General features: G+C 44.5%; 1 protein-coding gene across 1 annotated transcript in view; it reads left to right on the top strand.

Moving 5' to 3' along the window:
* Window positions 1–19,597, top strand: part of LOC145341392 (solute carrier organic anion transporter family member 2A1-like) — a 229,316-nt gene that overhangs the window by 98,651 nt on the left and 111,068 nt on the right. Inside the window, exon 7 of the mRNA XM_080186332.1 lies at window positions 13,603–13,767. Within this exon, the coding sequence (XP_080042458.1) occupies window positions 13,603–13,767 (165 nt within the window). The remainder of the gene's footprint in view (window positions 1–13,602; window positions 13,768–19,597) is intronic.

Raw genomic sequence — 19,597 nt, 5'->3', positions numbered from 1 at the left:
CAATAACCACTGGAAAGTTCCTAAAGTGTCCAACTCCACTATCACAGCAGGCAGTCTATTCCACACCCCAACCACTCTCTCTGAATAAAGAATCTATCTTGGACATCCCTCCTCTATCTCCCACCATGTACCTTATACTTATGCCCCCTAGTAACGACTACATCCACCCAAGGAAATAGTCACTGCATGTCCACTCTATTTATCCCCCTCATCATCTTATAAATCTCTATTAAGTCACCTCTCATCCTCCTCCGCTCTAAAGAGGAAAGCCCCAACTCCCTCAACCATTCCTCATAAGATCTACTCTCCAAACCAGGCAGCGCCCTGGTGAATCTCCTCTGCACGCTCTCCAGAGCTTCCACATCCTTCTTATAGTGAGGTGACCAGAACTGCACACAGTATTCCAAAAGTGGTCTCACCAACATCCAGTATAGTTGCAGCATAACCCCACGGCTCTTAAACTCAAACCCCCTGTTAATAAATGCTAACACACTATAGGTCTTCTTCACAGCTCTATCCACCTGAGTGGCAACCTTCAATCTGTGGATATGAACCCCAAGATCTCTCTGTTCCTCCACGTTCCTCAGAACCCTGTTGTTGACCCTGTAATCCGCATTCAAATTTGTCCTACCAAAATGAATCACCTCACACTTATCAGGGTTAAACTCCATCTGCCACTTTTCGGCCCAGCTCTGCATCCTATCAATGTCTATTTGCAGCCTGCAAGTGCCCTCCACCTCATCCACTACTCCACCAATCTTGGTGTCATCAGCAAATTTACTGACCCACCCTTCAGCCCCCTTTTCCAAGTCATTGATAAAAATCATAAATAGCAGAGGACCCAGCACTGATCCCTGTGGGACATTGCTGGTAACTGGCCTCTAGTCTGAAAATTTTCCCTCCACTACCACCCTCTGTCTTCTATGATATAGCCAGTTACTTATCCAATCAGCCAAATTTCCATCTATCCCACACATCCTTACTTTCTTCATGAGCCTACCATGGGGAATCTAATTAAATGCCTGACTAAAATCCATGTTTCTGACATCAACTGCTCTACCTTTGTCTTTACACTTAGTTACTTCCTCAAAGAATTCAATCAAATTTGTGAGGCAGGATTTACCCCTCAGAAATCGTGCTGACTATCCCGTATTAAACCGCATCTTTCCAAATGGTCATAAATCCTATATGCCAGGACCCTTTCCATTACCTTACCAACCACCGAAGTAAGACTAACTGGCCTATAATTACCAGGGTCATTCCTATTTCCTTTCTTGAAGAAAGGAACAACATTCACTACTCTCCAATCCTCTGGCGCAATTCCAGTAGACAGGGAGGACCCAAAGATCAAAGCTAAAGGCTCCACAATCTCATCCCTTGCCTCTTAAAGAATCCTAGGATGTATCCCATCTGGCCCAGGGGACTTATCGACCCTCAGGTTTTTCAAAATTGCTAATACATCTTCCCTCAGAAGATCTACCTCCTCCATCCTAACAGCCTGTACCACACTCTCATCCTCAAAAACATGGCCCTTCTCCTTAGTGAACACTGAAGAAAAGTATTCATTTAACACCACCTATCTCTTCTGACTCCATGCACAGGTTCCCACTACCATCCTTGACTGGCCCTAAGCTCACTCTGGTCATTCTTTTATTTCTCACATAAGAGTAAAAAGCCTAGGGGTTTTCCTTTATCCAACCCACCAAGGACTTCTCATGCATCCTCCTAGCTCTCCTAAGCCCTTTTTTTTAACTCGTTCCTAGCGACCCAACTGAGCTTTGTTTTTCCATCCTTACATGTGCTTCCCTTTTTCCTCTTAAGACATTCAACCTCCTTTGTGAACCATGGTCTCTTCACTCGGCCATGTCTTCCCTGCCTGCCAGGGTCATACCTATCAAGGATATGCAGTATTTCTTCCTTGAACAAGCTCCACTTTTCGTTTCTGCCCATACCTGACAGTTTCTGTTCCCAAATAGTTCCCCCACCATAGCTCTTTACCCCCACCATAGCTTCACCCCCTCACCATACCTCCACCCCCACCACTGGAGCTCTTAGCCCCACCCCCCACCTTAGCCCCACCCCCACCGTAACCCTTCCCCCCCACTGTAGCCCTGCCCCCCAACATAGCCCCGCTCCCCCACTGTAGCCCTTCCCCCTACATAGCCCTGACCCCACTGTAGCACCCCGCACCCCCCCCAACTTTGGCTACTCAGGATCCATCCCCTTGGCACTGCAGTGTATATCTGTGCTCTGGTTTGAGTACTCTGCTCAAGAATATGTATTCATTGCTTGGGTTTATCGTGCCCAATGGACACCAACCAGCCCTGTCTCAATCACAAGTGGGTGTCAATGGGCTCTGAACCACTCCACCCTCCCCTCCAATGAGGAGATCACATCCGGTCTCCTCTTGGTTGTTTTAAGCTAACATTCTCGCCGACGAGCAGGTAAGGTCAAGCAAGCCCAAATAATACCATTTGGAGCTTGCTAATAACATTACGCTTATGTCATTAACATTTAAATCTGGGTGCAAAGCTGATTTTGGCAGGAAAATAGGGCCAGTATTGTGTATTCTGTGTTCTCATTGTACATGATGTGGGGTTGCACACACTTATGCCTCTTCATCAGGTGATGAAAGGGCAATGCTCTGAAACCTTATCCTACCAAATAAACCTGGACTTTAACCTGGTGTTGTGAGACTATTCGTTGTACATTATTTGCGCTGGTTTGTGCATTCTCCCCTCTAATTTGTGTATTCACCTCTCTGGTTTGAATACAGTGCTCTGGTGTGTGTATTCTCTGCTTGGGTTTGTGTATTCTCTGCTCCTGTATCTGCTCTGTTCTGTATTGTCTGCTCTGGCCTGTGTATTCTCTACTCTAGTTTGTGTACTGTGCTCTGTTCCAGTATTGTCTACTCTGCTTTGTGTATTGTCTGTTCTGCTTTGTATATTCTCTACTCTGGTTTGTCCATTGTCTGCTCTGGTTTGTGTATTCTCTGCTCTAGTTTGTGTACTCTCTACTATGGTTTGTATACTCTGCCCTGGTATGGATATCCTTTGCTCTGGTTCGGGTATTTATACATCCTCTGTTCCAGCTTCTGTATTTATTGATCTGGTTTGTGTAGTCTCTGCCATGGTTCCTGTATTCTCTGCTCTGGCTTGTGTACCCTGCTCTGTTTGTGTATATCTACTCTGTTTAGAGTCATAGAGGTTTACAGCATGGGAACAGGCCCTTCATTCCAACTTGTCCACGCCACCTTTTTTTTTAAACCACAAAGCTAATCCCAATTTGCCCACATTTGGCCCATATCCATCTGTACCCATTGTACACATGTAACTATCTAAATGCTTTTTAAAAGACAAAATTGTACCCGCTTTTAATACTACCTCTGGCAACTTGTTCCAGACACTCACCACCCTCTGTGTGAAAGATTTGTCCCTTAGGATACTTTTGTATCTGTCCCCTCTCACTTTAAACCTATGCCCTCTAGTTTTAGACTCCTCCATCTTTGGGAAAAGATAATGACTATCTAGCTGATTTACCTAGCCCCTCATTATTTTATAGACCTCTATAAGGTCACTCCTCAGCCTCCTATGCTCCAGAGAAAAAAGTCCCAGTCTATCCAGTCTCTCCTTATAGCTCAATTCGTCAAGTCCCAGTAACATCCTAGTAAATCTTTTCTGCATTATTTCCAGTATAATAATATCTTTTCTGTAACAGGGTGACCAGAATTGCACACAGTATTCCAAGTGTGGCCTTACCAATGTTTTGTACAACTTCAACAAGACATTCCAACCCCTGTATTCAGTGTTCTGACCGATGAAACCAAGCATGCTGAATGCCTTCTTCACCACTCTGTCCACATGTGACTCCACTTTCAAGGAGCTATGAACATGTACCCCTAGATCTCTTTGTTCCGTAACTTTCCCCAATGCCCTGATTAACTGATTAAGTCCTGCCCTGGTTCAATCTACCAAAATGCATCACCTGGCATTTGTCTAAATTAAACTCCATCTGCCATTCATCAGCCCACTGACCCACTGATCAAGATCCCGTTGCAATTGGAGATAACTTTCTTCACTGCCCACTATGCCACCAATCTACAGATGACACTATGCAGTGTCATCTGCAAATTTACTAACCATGCCTCCTATATTCTCATCCAAATCAATAATATATTGACAAAATGGTTTGTGTATTATCTTCTCTGGTTTGTGCGTTCTCTGCTCTAATATGTGCATTCTCCACTCGGGCTAGTGTATTTGCTGCTCTGGTGTGGATATTCTCTGCACTGGTTTGTATACTTTGTTTCTGTGTTATCTTCTCTGGTTTGTGTATTCTTTGATTTGATTTATTATTATATTTGTATACAGCGAAAAATATTGTTTCTGTGTGTTATACAGAAAAAGCATACCGTTCCCAGCAAAGAAAATGAGAAATTAAAGAATGTAGTATGTTACGTAGCTGGGGTCATAGCTAACGTAATACAAAATAGGTCTATTCAAAAGTCTGACAGCAGCAAGGAAGAAACTGTTCTTACATGACCTCAGACTTTTGCCCCGATGGAAGAAGGTGGAAAGGAGAATGCCGAGGTGCATGGGGTCCTTAATTATGCTAGCTGCTTTGCCGAGGCAGCGGCAAACGTAGACAGAATAAATGGATGGGAAGCTGGTTTGTCTGATGGGCTTTGTTCATGACCCTTTGTAGTTCTTGCAGTCTTGGGCAAAGCAGGAGTTATACCAAGCTGTGATACAACCAGAAAGAATGATTTCTATGATGCGTCTGTAAAAGTTGATGAGAGTTGTAGCTGACATGCCAGATTTCCTTAGTCTTTTGAGAAAGTAGAGGCATGGGTGGGCTTTCTTAACTATAACGTCAGCATGGGGGAACCAGGACAGGTTGTTAGTGATCTGGACACTTAAAAACTTGAAGCTATTGACTATTTCTACTTCGTCCCCGTTGACGTAGACAGGGGCATGTTCTCCACTATGCTTCCTGAAGTCGATGACAATCTCCTTTGTTTTGTTGACATTGAGAGAGAGATTATTGTTGTTGCACCAGTTCACCAGATTCTCTATCTCAATCCTGTATTCTGTCTGGTCATTGTTGTCATTCTCTGCTCAGGCTTGTGTATTTGCTGCTCTGGTGTGCCTATTCTCTGCTCTGGTTTGTGCACCCGCTCCTCTGGCTTGTGTATTTGCTGCTCCAGTTTGTTTACTCCCTGCTCTGCTTTGCATACTGTGCTCAGGTATGATCATTATCTGCTTGGCCTGTGTTTTTTCTCTGCTCTTCTTTGTGCAATCTCTGCATATCAGTTTGTCTACTGTCTGCGTTGGTTTGTCTATTCTCTGTGAACATTGTATTCTCTGCTCTGTTCTGTGTACTCTGCCCTGTTTCTGTATTATCGTCTCTGGTTTGTACATTCTTTGCTCTATTGTGTATACTCTGGCTTGTGTACTGTCTGCTCTAGTTTGTGCATTCTCTGCTCTGGCTTGTGTATTTGCTGCTCATGTTTGTGTATTTTGTGCTCTGGTTTGTATACTCACTGCTCTGCTTTGAGTATTCTGTTCAGGAATGAGTATTGTCTGCTTGGGTTTTTCTATCCTCTGCTCTGGTTTTTGAATTCTCTGCTCTGGTTTGTGTATTCTTTGCTCTGGTTTGAGTAATCTACTCTGGTTTTGTGCATTTTCTGCTCTCGTTTGAATACTCTGGTCTGTGTATTTTCTGCACATGCTTGGGTATTCTCTTTGGTTTGTGTATTGTACCCTCTGCTGTGTGTGTACTGTACCCTGTTTCTAGATTATCTTCTCTGCTTTGTGCATTCTGTGCTCTGTTGTGTATTTTCTGCTGTGGCATTTGTATTCTCTGCTCTAGTTCATGCATTCTCTTCTCTGGCATGTATATTTACTGCTCTGGTTTGTATATTCTCTGCACTGGTTTGACTACTGTGGTCTGGATCATGTATTCTCTGCTCTGGTTTGACTACTGTGGTCTGGATCATGTATTCTCTGCTCTGGTTTGTGTACTCTGTTCTGCTTTTGTATTAACTGCTGTAATTTGTGTATGCTCTGCTGTGGTTTGTTTTAATGTTTATTTTATTAATGTCGCAAGTAGGCTTACTTTAACACTGCAGTAAAGTTACTGTGAAAATCCCCTAGTCGCCACACTGTGACGTGTTTGGGAACGCTGAGGGAGAATTTAACATGGCCAATGCACCAAATAGACACATCTTGCAAACTGTGGCAGGAAACTGGAGCAACCAGAGGAAACCCATGGAGACGGTGGGCGAATGTGCACACCCTGCATGGACTGTGAATCGAACCTGGGTTCCTGACGCTGTGAGGCAGCAGTGCTAATCACCGTGCTGCCTGTTTGAGTACTTTGTTCTTGTTAGTGTTTTCTCTGCTGTGGTTTTCATCTTCCCTGTTCTGGTTTGTTTACTCTGCTCTGTCTCTATTATCTGCTCTGGTTTGTGTACTCGCTGCTCTGCTTTGAGTACTCTTCTCAGGTATGCGTATTGTCTGCTTAGGTGTGTGTTTTCTTTGCTCTAGTTTGCGTATCCCTTGCTCTGGTTTTTGAATTCTCTGCTCTGGTGTGTGTATTCTTGGTCCTGGTTTGAGTAATCTCTTCAGGTTTGTGCATTATCTGCTTTGGTTTATGTATTATCCATTCTGGTTTTGTACTCCTTGCTCTGATCGAGTACTCTGCTCAGCTGTGAGTATTCTCTGCTTGGGATGTGTTTTCTCTGCCCTGGCTTGTGAATTAAGTCTTCAGAGGCTGGTGTCCCTTCCCCAGATTCCCTTTCATTTACAACTCTATTACAGTTCATAGAGTACTTCAGGTTCACAGTCTGAATCCAAAGTGCCAGCCGAGAAGCCAATCATGGGCCTCACTGAAGTCATTACATCCAAATCTCGTTGGTCCAGATCTACCAACTTGGCATCCGATGTTGGAGGGGTGTATCTAACAGGCACCCATCTCTTTTGTAGTAAGCGCCAAGTTCTAGTTCGCCCCCTTCCTCGGGCGGCAGAGGAGTAGGTGTGGCTCCATCTGCCGTGTCCATTTCAGACTCTGAAGTTCTAACTACGGACAATGGAGAGATGGGCCTGGCTGGCCTGGAAGGACTCTTCTCAGTTCTCAGCCTGCTTGGCTGAGTCGGCTCTGGGATGAACTGTGATATTGAGGCCTACTTATGGCCTCGGTGTTTTTCAGGATCCCACCCATACTCGATGAGATACGTGTCTTGTCCTGGACTCTACTGCTCCCGGTAACCATGCGGGACCATTTGTGTAATTCTTCACCCAGACTCCTTCATCAGCTTCCAATTGCCCCTCCCAGCAATGTCATAGCCTCTGCATTGGGCTTCTTGTTGCTTTTCCACCGTCCCCAGCAGTTTGGGAATAGCAAGCTTAATCTGGTGCAGAGTCATCTCTCCATGAATATTTCTGTTTGTTCTATTCCACAATGGCATGTGGGGTTGTCCTGTAGTCGAATAACCAACAGGAGAGCTTACTGATGCTGCTAGCTTTTTTTTTAACCTGGCTTTTAAAGTCTGACTGCTCTGTCCATGAACCTGTTCAACGCTGAATGCTATGACGTCATCCTGAAATGATGAATCCCATTTGAGCTGGGTGAACTTCTGGCTGGTGAAAGCCAGTCCATTGTCAAAGACTAGCACTTCTGGGATCTCATGTGTCGTGTCGTGTGAATTTGCTCAATTGTTATCATAGTGTTCACTGAATTCACCCTATGTCTGTCCAACCTCTTTAAATGGGCATCCACTATGACCAAGAACATCGAGCCCATGCATGGGGTTGCATAATTCACACGCAGCCGAATCCATTGACTACCTGGCCATTCCCATGTGTGTAGAGAAGCTGCCGGTGGCAACTTTCGTCCTCGCTGGCATTCCTGGCACTGACCCACAAGTGCTGCTATGTTCGCATCCATTCCGGCCAGCATCTTCATTTTGGACACCCCTGTAATTCAGCCAGTGTGGCATGACAACCCTGACTTGGAACAACTACTCGTGTTCCTCATAGCAGTATTCTGTCTTCTACTGTTAGCTGCTGTCTTCTACTCCAATAAAGATGGAATTGGGTTGGGACTGGCCTTTGTTTCCCCCGTCTGTACCAAGTGTTTCAATATCGTGAGTACTGGGTTCTTTTGCATCCAGAGACATATGTGTGACCGCAGGGAGGGCATCCAGAAAATTCATAGTCATTACCATCACTTCTACTTTGGGTACCATCGGTGGGGTGTCTGCTAAAGGCAGCCTACTTAAGGCTATTCATTTGCCGCTCAACTTCCTGGCCTGTGCTCCAACTGATAAGTGAAAACTGCTAACAGCAATGTTCACTGCTGGATCTGAGCCGATGATATCAGTGCCACTACTTTGTCCTCTTAGTAATCCCAGCAACAGGTTGTGATTGGTAACAATCACAAATTTCCGCCATATAGATATTGATGAAATTTTTTCACTTTTTTTTCATTTCTTTTCCACCAAATTTTTATCACCAAACCTTTTTCAATGTGAGTGCACTTTCTTTCTGCTGTAGCCAAGGTCCTGGAGGTATAAGTTATTGGTCATTTCTCTCCACTTTGCCTTCTATGTGGTAAAATGGCCCCAATGCCATATGGAGATGCACCAAAGGTGAGCACTGACTCTCTTTTGTGATCATAATCTGCTAAGATGTTTGTCAATGACAGCTGTTGTTTTATTTTCTTAAAAATAATGTCTTGATGGGTGGATCATCCCCAAGCTTGATCCTTCTTTAACAGTTGATGTAGGCAAACCAAGATGGAGGCCTGGTTTTGTATGAATTTTCTGTAGTACGTAACCTATCCTAAAAATGAGACATCTTTAATCACCCAAACTCCAAAGGATATAGACCTGACTTGTCCACTCTCTAACCCAGATAAGCCACTTGAGGTATCAGGAAAATGCATTTCTCCCTCCTTAAGTGTGTGCGCCTATTGAAAACTATCTAAAGACTTCCTCCAGGTTTTGTCGGTGTTCTGCCCTGGTTTTACACAGAACAAAGAAAATTGCAGCACAGGGACAGGCCTTTCGGCCCTCCAGGCCTGCAACGATCATGCTGCCCGACTGAACTAAAACCTCCTACCCTTCCAGAGACCATATCCCTCTATTTCCATCCCATTCATGTATTTTTCAAGACACCCCTTAAAAGTCTCTACCGTATCTGCTTCCAATACCTCCCCCAGCAACAAGCTTCAGGCACCCACTACTCTCTGTGTAAAAAATCTGCCTCGTACATCTCCTTTAAACCTTGCCCCTCGCACCTTAAACCTATGCCCCGAGTAATTGTCTCTTCCAATTAAAAAGCTTCTGACTATTCACTCTGTCCATGCCTCTCATAATCTTGTAGATTTCTATCAGGTTGCCCTCAATCTCCATCGTTTCAGTGAGAACAAACCAAGTTTCTCCAACCTCTCCTCGTAGCTAATGCCCTCCATACCAGGCATCATCCTGTAATGAGAACCTATAATGAGAACACTGTACCAATAATATGTTCTCTGGAAAATTGCACAGGCTGACAATACCCCAAAAGGTAACCTTGCAGGTCTGGGTTTCTGTTCTCTAAATGGTCTGTGTATTCTCTGTTCTGGTTTGTGTATTCTCTTTTTGGTTTGTCTATTCTCTTGTTCTGGTTTGTGTACTTTCTACTCTATGTATACTTTTCTGTGGTTTTTCCATTCTCTGCTCTGGTTTTATATCTTCTGTGCTCTGATTTATGTAATAATTGATCCGGAATGTGTTTTCTCCTCTCTGGTGTGTGTATTTTTGCTCTGGTTTCAGTAACCGACTCTGGTTTAAGTTTTTGCTGGTCTAGTTTGTATATTCATTGCTCAGCTTTGGTACTCTCTGCTGTGATTTGGATATTCCATGGTGTGGTTTGGGTATTCCGTGCTCTGCAATTTGCTTTGCACTGGTTTGTGTATTCTCTGCTCTGGTTTGTGTACCCTCGCTCTGGTCTAGAGTATACTGCCCTGTTGTCCATATTTTCTGCTTGGGGTTGTTTTTTCCATTTTAGTTTATGTACTCTGTTCTGGTTTGTGTATTCTCTTCCCTGGTTTTTGTACTGTATTTTCTGCTCTGTTCTGTATACTTTGCTCTGGTTTGTGTACTCTTCTCTGGTTTCTGTATTATCTTCCTGGATTGTGCATTCTTTGCCCTGGTTTGTGTACTCTGCTGTGATTTGTGCATTCTCTGTTATAGTTTGTGCACTCCCTGCTGTGGTTTGAGTACTTTCTGCTCTAATTTGTGTATTCTCTGTTTTGGTTAGAGTACACTGTTGGGGTGTGTATATTGTCTGCTTGGGATTTCTCTGTTCTGGTGTGTATATTCTCTGATCTGATTTGAGTACTCTGCTATGGTCTTTGTATTCTCTGCTCAGGTTTGTGTATTCTTTGTTCTGGTTTCTGAGTGTTCTGCTCCGTTTTTACATTTTCTGCTCTTGTTTTTTCCATTCTCTGCCCTGGTTTTGTGTATTCTCTGATCAGATTTTGTGTATTCTCTGCTCTGGTTTGTTCATTATCTGCCCTGGTCTTTGTACTGTACTCTCTGCTCTGTTCTGTATACTCTGCTCTGTTTTGAGCATTCTTTGTTCTGGTTTGCGTATGCTGCTATGTTTTGAGCTTTGTCTGCTCTGGTTTGAGCATTCTCTGCTCTCGTTCAAGCATTCGCTGCTCTGGTTTGAGTATTCTCCTGTCTGGTTTTCACATTTTCTGCTCTAATTTGTGTATTCGTTCCTCTGATGTGTGCTTTCTCCTCTCTGGTTTGTATATTTGCTGCGCTGGTTTGGGTGCTCTGCTCTTTCTATATTTTCTGCTTTCTTTCTATATTTTCTGTTGTGGTTTGTGCATTCTCTGCTCTCGTTTATTAAATCTGCTCTGTTTGAGTTTTCTGTTATCTCGTTTGTATATTCATAGTTCTGGCTTGTGTATTCTCTGGTCTGATTTGTGTATCATCTGTTATGTTTGTGTGGTCTCTGCTTTGCTATTTGTGTATTCTCTAAACTAGTTTGTTTATTCCCCGCTCTGGTTTGAGAACTCTGTGAAGGTTTGTGTACTCTCTGCTTTGGATTGGATATAGAAACATAGAAAATAACAACAGGAGTAGGCCTTTGAGCCTGCATCACCATTCGATATGACCATGGCTGATAATGCACTTTCTGTATCCCGTTCCTGCTTTCTCTCCATACCCCTAGATCCCTTTAGCCACAGGGAAAACGTCCAGCTGCCTCTTGAACACATCTAATGAACTGACTCCAACAGCTTTCTGTGGTCGAGAATTCCACGGGTTCATAACTCAGTGAAGAAGTTCTTCCTCATTTCAGTCCTGAGCATGCGCTTGTCTTTCATGTGCTGTGCTCTAGTTTAAGTGTTCTGTGCTGGATTTTGTGCACAGAATCCCTACAGTGCAGCAGGAGGCCATTTGGCCCATCAAGTCTGCACTGGTCACAATCCCAACCAGGTCTTATTCCCATAACTCTACATTTTGTTTTACCCTGCTAATCTGACACTATGGTCAATTTAGCATGGCCCATCAAACTAACCCACGCATATTTGGACTGTGGGAGGAAACCAGAGCACTCAGAGGAAACCCATACAGACAGGGGAGGGAATCTGTAACAGAGGAGGGAATCTATGCATGGAAACAGAGAAAATAGGCAAGGTATTAAATGAGTACTTTGCGTCAGTATTCGCCAAAGAGAAGGACTTGGTGGATGATAAACCTGGGAAAGCATGTGTAGATAATGTGAGTCATATTAAGATCAAAAAGGAGGCGGTATTGAGGTTCTTGAGAAACATTAAAGTAGACAAGTCCCCAGAGCCTGATGGGATATACGCTAGAATACTGAAAGAAGCAAGGGAGGAAATTGCTGGGGCCTTGAGAGAAAACTTTGTGTCCTCACCGGCTACAGGGAAGGTCCCAGAGGATTGGAGAATAGCCAATGTTATTGCTTTGTTTAAGAAGGGTAGCAAGTATAATCCAGGTAATAACAGGCCAGTGAACCTAACATCAGTGGTAGAGAAATTATTGAAGAGGTTTCTTCGAGATAGGATTTACTCCAATTTGAAAAAAAACTGGATGTATTAGCGAGAGTCAACATGGTTTTGTGAAGGGGAAGTCATGCCTCACTAACTTATTTGAGTTTTTCAAGGAAGTGATGAAGATGATTGATCAGGGTAGGGCAGTGGATGTTGTCTACATGGACTTCAGTAAGGCCTTTGACAAGATCCCTCGTGGCAGACTGGCTCAGAAGGTGAAGTCGCATGGGATCAGAGGTGAGCTGGCAAGATAGATACAGAACTGGCTCAGTCACAGAAGACAGAGAGTAGCAGTGGAAGGGTGTGTTTCTGAATGATGGGCTGTAACAAGTGGTGTTTGTCAGGGATCAGTGCTGGGACCTTTGCTGTTTGTAATATATAGAAATGATTTGGAGGAAAATGTAAGTAAGTTAGCGGATGACACCGAAGTTGGTGAATTTGTGGATAACAATGAGGACCATCAGATGATAAAGCAGGATGTATTGGAGACTTGGGCGAAGAAATGGCAGATGAAGTTTAAGCCGCACAAGTTTGAGGTAATGCATTTTGGAAGATCTAATACAGACAGAAAATATACAGTAAATGGCAGAATCCTTCAGAGTATTGATAGCAGAGGGATCTGGGTGTACAGTTACATCAGTCACTGAAAGTGGCAACACAGTTGGAGAAGGCATACGGCATGCTTGCCTTCATTGGACGGGGCATTGAGTTTAAAAATTGGCAAGTCATGTTGCAGTTTTATAGAACCTTAGTTTAGCCGCACTTGGAATATAGTGTTCAATTCTGGTTGCCACACCACCAGAAGGATGTGAAGGCTTTGGAGAGGGTACAGAAAAGATTTACTAGGATGTTGCCTGGAATAGAAGGCATTAGCTATGAGGAGAGGCTGGAGAAACTTGGTTTGTTCTCACTAGAACAACAGAGATTGAGGGGTGACCTGATAGAAGTCTACAAGATTATGAGAGGCACGGACAGAGTGGATAGTCGGAAGATTTTTCCCAGGGTGGAAGAGTCAATTACTAGGGGGCACAGGATTAAGGTACGAGGGGCAAAGTTTAAAGGAGATGTATGTGGCAAGTGTTTTTATGCAGAGGGTGGTGGGTGCCTGGAACTCATTGCCGAGGGAATAGTGGAAGCTGATACAACAGTGACTTTTAAGGGGCGTCTTGATAAATACATGAATAGGATGGGAATAATGGGATACAGTCCTCAGAAGGGTAGGGGGCTTTAGTTCTGTCAGGCAGCATGGTCAGTGCAGGCTTAGCGGGCCGAAGGGCCTGTTCCTGTGATGCAATTTTCTTTGTTCTTTGACATGGGGAGAATGTGCAAATTCCACACGGAAAATGACCCGAGGCTGGAATTGAACCCGGGTCATTGGCGCTGTGAGGTAGCAGTGCTAACTAGTGTGCCACCATGCCATGCAGTCTCTGTTCCTTTCAGATTTGTGTATATATGGTCTCCTAAATGTATGTAATCACTGCATCCATCAATATGTGTTTTCTCTGAATTTTGTGTTGTCTGTTCTTACAGTGTTCCCCAGAATGATTATCAGGCTCCTGCTGAATCCACTGTTTATCATTATTGTGTTGGCTCAATGCAGCTTTTCTTCTGTGCTGGCTGGTCTCTCCACATACCTCAATAAGTTCTTGGAACATCAATACTCCACAACAGCATCCTATGCAAACTTACTCATTGGTGAGTTGAATTGCACTCTGCGGGGGGGTGGGGAGGAAGTGGAGTGGGGAAGGTGGTGGCATAGTGGTAATGTTTGTAGACTGGTAATCCAGGCTAATGATCTGGGCTCCGGATTTGACATCCACCAGGACAAATGTTGACATTTGATTTCAATAGAATCTGGAATTGAAAAACAGTGAGACTTAAGGAGTGAGTGATTAAAACAGTGAGAATTCAGGAGGGAGAGATTAAAACTGTGAGACTTCAGCAGAGTGATTTAAAAAGTGGAACTTCAGGAGAGAGAGGGGGCAGCAGTGGAGAAATCGACTCGGTTTTCTTGACTGTTTAGTGGGTAGTAGGAGAACCCCTCCAGTGATGAATGGGGGAAGAGCATCCAGCAAAGGAGCATACTGGGACAGGTCAACTCAGTCACCTGGACTATATAATGGGTAGCAGAAGAACTGCTGTTAAGGAGCGGTTAAGCCCAAGACACTACAGTGGTGTTTCCCGACCCCCTCGTCTAACCAAAAAAAGACGCTTTGAGGACAAGCAAGGTAAGATTCATGTTCTTATCTTTCAAAATTGTACAAGGGCAGAGATGGCAGTTAGGACGTTGATACGCTTCTCCTGCTAGATGTGGGGACATACAGGAGGCCAAGATTGTGATAGACATTAGCTTCAAGGAAGTGGTCACACCACAGGTCCAGACACATAGTTGGGTGGCCGCCAGGAAAGGCAAGCAGGTGATTCAGGAGTTTTCTGTGACTCGTCACCTTTCGACCAGCTATACCATTTTGGATACTGTTGTGGGGAGGGATAGCTTCTCACGGGGAAAATACCCCATAGCAATCTCAGCAGCCAGGCCTGTAACACCACAACTGATCCTGCTGTGGAGCAGGGTCAGGCTAAGTCCAAGCAAGTGATACTGATAGGAGACTCAATAGTCAGGGGCACTGACAGGCAGGCATTCTGTGGCCGTGAACAAAACTCTAGGATGGTGTGTGCCTCGCTGGTGCCAATATCCTGGAGGTCTCTGAGCGGGTAGAGGGCATCCTGAAACAGGAGGTTAAATAGACAGATGTCGTTGTCCACGTTGGCACTAATGACAGGAAGAGGGAAGAGGTCCTGCAAAGACAATTCAGGGAGTTAGAGTCATACAGTGCAGAAGAGACCCTTCAGCCCATTGAGTCTGCACTGACACATTAGAAACACCTTAACTCTCACCTAATCCCATCTGCCAGTATTTGACCCATAGCCCATAACATAGAATGTTAAGATGTGCCAAGTGCTCATCCAGATACTTTTTAAAAGATGTGAAGCAACCCACCTCTACTACCCTCCCAGGCAGTGCATTCCAGACCATCTTCACACTTTGGTTAAAAAACATTTCCTTAAATGCCTCTTGCCCCTCACCTTGAACCCTTGACCCCTCATGACTGATGCTTCAACTAAGGGGAATAGCAGCTCCTTATCCACTCTGTTCATGTCTCTCAATCTTGTACACTATGATCAGGTCACCCCTCAGTCTCCTCTGTTCGAACAAAAACAACCCAAGTCTATCCAACCTCTTTTCATAACTTAAATGTTCCATCCCAGGTAGCATCCTGGTAAATCTTCTCGGCACCCCTTCCAGTGCAATCACATCTTTCTGATAATGAGGCAACCAGACTGCACACAGTATCGTGCTGTGGCCTGACCAAAGTTGGATACAAGTCCAACATGACTTCCCTGCTTTTGTAATTTATACCTTGATTGAGAAAGGCAAGTTAGGTAGGGAGCTAAAAAGCAGGACCCCTGGGGTAGCAAACTCAGGATTACTCCCTATGCCACATGCTAGTGAGGCTTGGAACAGGGAGACAGGATCCCCTACAGTACAGAAGGAGACCATTTAGCCCATCAAGTCTTACTGACCACAATCCCAGCCAGGCTCCATTCCCATAATCCCACACATTTATCCTTCTGATCTCCCTGACATTAGGGTCACTTTAGCATGGTTAATCAACCTAACCCACACATCTTTTGGACAGATAGTATAGCTGAATATGTGGCATAAGAGTGGTGTAGGAGGACGGGCTTTACATACATGGATCAGTGGGAAGATGGGATGAATGCAAGAAGAAGAAGTTGTACCTGAACTGAAGGAGCACCAATATCCTGGCCAAGAGGCTAGCTAGTGCTGTTTGAGAGGATTTAAATTAGTGCAACAAGGTAGTGGGAACTGGAAGGCCAGTAAAAAGTGGGACTGAGATAAACATAGTGCAGAGCAAGGGCAGGCAGAGGGAAGCCACAGAACTCGGCAGGACAGGAGCTCTGGAGTACATTTGCTTCAATGCAAGAAGTGTAACAGGAAAAACAGATGAACTGAGAGCCTGGATTACTGCATGGAATTATGATATTGCTTAAAGGAGGGACGAGACTGGCAGTTTAACATTCTGGGATATTGTTTTAGATGGGACAGAAGGGGAAACAAAAGTGGTGGAGTTGCATTGCTGATTGGGAGCACATCACAGCTGTGTTGAGGGTGGACACATTGGAGGGATCATATAGTGAGGCACTATGGTTGGAGCTCAGGAATAGGAAGGGTGAAATCACAATTTTGGGACCTCCCAAACAAGCGATCAGCCCCTAGGAGACAGAGGAGCAGTTGTGTAGTCAGATACTGAAAAGATGGGAAAAAAATAGCGTTGTTGTGATGGGCAACTTTAACGCCCCCTCATATTGACCTGTACTGTCTTCGAGCCAGGGGCTCAGATAGAAAACCATTTGTTAGATGTATCTGGGAGGGCTTGATGATACAATATGTTGACAATCTAATCAGGGAGGGGGCCATACTGGACTTATTATTGAGGAATGAGCCAAGCCAGATGATCAATATTTCAGTTAGGGAGTAGTTTGGGTTTAGTGACCATAATTCCAGAAGATTTCAGGCAGTCATGGATAAGGACAGAGTGGCCCTCGGGTGAAGGTACTTAATTGGGCGAGGGCCAATTACATCCAAATTAGATCCGATCTGGAGCAGCAATTTGAGAGCAAATCCACATCTGACATGTGGGAGGCTTTTAAAGGCCAGTTGATTGAAGTGCAGGGCAGGCATGTCCCTATAAAAATGAAGGGTAGAAATGATAGAATTCAGGAACCATGGATGACAAGAGAAATTGTAAACTTAGTCAAAAGAAAAAGGATGCATACAATAGGTATAGGCATCTAAAAATTGACAAAGCCCTTGAGGAGTATAGTGAAAGTAGGAAGGAATTTAACTGCAGAATTAAGAGGACTAAAAGTGGCCATGAAATGTTTTCAGCAAGCTGGGTCAATAAGAATCCCAAGGCTTTTCATTCATTTGTTAGGGGCAAGAGCCTAGCAAAAGAGTAGGCCACTCAAGGACAATGGAGTTATTCATGGAGCCACAGGAAATGGGTGAGATCCTTAATGAGTACTTTGTATTGGTATTCACCAAGGAGAAGGACAAGATGGATTTTGAGGTCAGGGGTAGATGTATGAATGCTCTAGAGAATATCAGCATATCGAAGGAGGAAATGTTGCATTTTCCTAAATTGCATTAAGGTAGACAAGTCCCCTGAGCCAGATGGGATCTATCCCAGGTTACTGCAGGAAGTAAGGGAAGAAATAGCTGGGGCCTTAACAAATATCTTCACATCCTCTTTGACCTAGGTTCCAGAGGACAGGAGATTAGCCAATATTTAAGCCCTTGTTTAAGAAAGGAAGTAGGGATAATCCAGGAAATTATAGGCCAGTGGGCCTAACGTCAGTGGATGGGAAGCTTTTGGAGATGATACTCAGGGACAGGACATACACACGTTTGGAAGAAAATGGACTACGTAGTGACAGGTAGCACAGATTTGTATGGGGAAGGTCATGTCTCACCAACTTGATTGAGTTTTCAAAACAGGTGACAAAGATAATTGATGAGAGAAGGGCTGTGGATGTCATTTATTTGGACTGAGTAAGGCATTTGACAAGGTCCCACATGGCAGACTGGTACAAAAACTAAAATCACATGGGATTTGAGGAAGGCTGGCTAGATGGCTGCAGAGCTGGCTTGGTCAAAGAAGATGGCGTAGCGGTGGAAGCATATTTTTCAGAATGAAGATCTGTAGCTAGTGTGTTCCGCAGGGATCAGTGCTGGGATCTCTGTGTCTATATAAATGATCTGGGGGAAAATGTGAGTGGTCTGGTTAGTAAGTTTGCAGCTGACGCAAAGATTGGTGGAATAGCTGATAATGCCGGGGTTTATCAGAGGATACAACAGGATATAGATAGATTGGAGACTTGGGCACAGAAATGGCAGATGGTGTTTAATCTGGACACATGTGAGATATGCATTTTGGAGGATCAAATTTAGGTGTGAATTATCCTGTAAATGGCAGAATCCATAAGAACATTAACATACAGAGGGATCTGGGCGTGCAGATCCATAATTTCCTAAAAGTGGCAACACAGGTGGCCAAGGTGATTAAGTAGGCACATGGATACTTGCCTTCCTAAGCTGGGGCATTGAATACAAGAGTTGGGAGTTGATGTTGCACCTACATAAAATCTTGGTTTCGGCCACATTTGGAGTATTGCATGCAGTTCTAATCCAGAAGTGTGTGGAAGCTTTGGAGAGAGTACAAAGAAGGTTCACCATGATGTTGTCTGGTTTCGAGGGTTTTGACTAGAAGAGAGGTTGAATAAACGAGGACTGTTATCACTGGAAAGATGGAGGCTGAGGAGAGACCTGATAGAGGTCTACAAAATTATGAGAGGCTTAGACAGGGTGGATAGTCAAAGGCTTTTTTCCAGGGTGGAAATTTCAAATTACAAGGGGGCACAAGCTCCAGTGAGAGGGAGATAATTTAAGGGAGATGTGCAAGGGAAGCTTTTCACACAGAGAGTAATGGGTGCCTGGAGTGTGCTGCCAGAGGAAGTGGTGGAAGCAGGCACATTAACAACATTTAAGAACATAAGAACATAAGAAATAGGAGCAGGAGTAGGCCATCTAGCCCTTCGAGCCTGCCCCGCCATTCAGTAAGATCATGGCTGATCTGTCGTGGCTCAGTTCCACTTTCCTGCCCTCTCCCCATAACCCTTAATCCCCTCTCTTATCAAAAACCCATCAACCCGCGTCTTAGAAATATTTAGCGAGGCAGCCTCCACCACTTCAACGGGCAGAGAATTCCAGAGATTCACCACCCTTTGAGTGAAGAAGTTCCTCCTCAACTCCGTTCTAAACCACCCCCCCTTTATCTTGAGGCTGTGCCCCCTAGTCCTACTGTCTTTTTTGAGCGGGAAGAGTCTCTCCACCTCTATCCTATCCATCCCATTCATCATCTTATACGTCTCAATGAGATCTCCCCTCATTCTTCTAAACTCTAATGAGTACAAGCCTAGTTTATTCAGCCTCTCCTCATAGCTCAACCCCCTCAACTCTGGTATCAGCCTAGTAAACCTCCTCTGCACTCCCTCCAAGGCCAAAATATCTTTGCGCAGGTACGGCGCCCAAAACTGCACACAGTACTCCAGCTGCGGCCTCACCAATGCCCTATACAGTTGCAGCAAGACCTCCCTACTTTTATATTCAATCCCCCTCGCGATGAAGGCCAGCATCCCATTCGCCTTCCTGACCACCTGCTGCACCTGCAAGCTGGGTTTTTGCGACGCATGCACAAGGACCCCGAGGTCCCTCTGCACCGTCGCCTGCTGCAGTTTTTCGCCACGTAAGTAATAGTCCTTCCTACCATTATTCCTACCAAAGTGGACCACCTCACACTTGCCAACATTAAATTCCATTTGCCATTTCCTGGCCCATTCGCCCAGCCTATCTAGATCCTTCTGCAGACTCTCCACACCC

Source organism: Carcharhinus amblyrhynchos, chromosome 3 (assembly GCF_965287045.1).
Source record: "Carcharhinus amblyrhynchos chromosome 3, sCarAmb.v2.hapA, whole genome shotgun sequence".
NCBI classification, from domain to species: Eukaryota; Metazoa; Chordata; class Chondrichthyes; order Carcharhiniformes; family Carcharhinidae; genus Carcharhinus; species Carcharhinus amblyrhynchos.
This window is presented reverse-complemented; position numbering and strand designations above follow the sequence as displayed.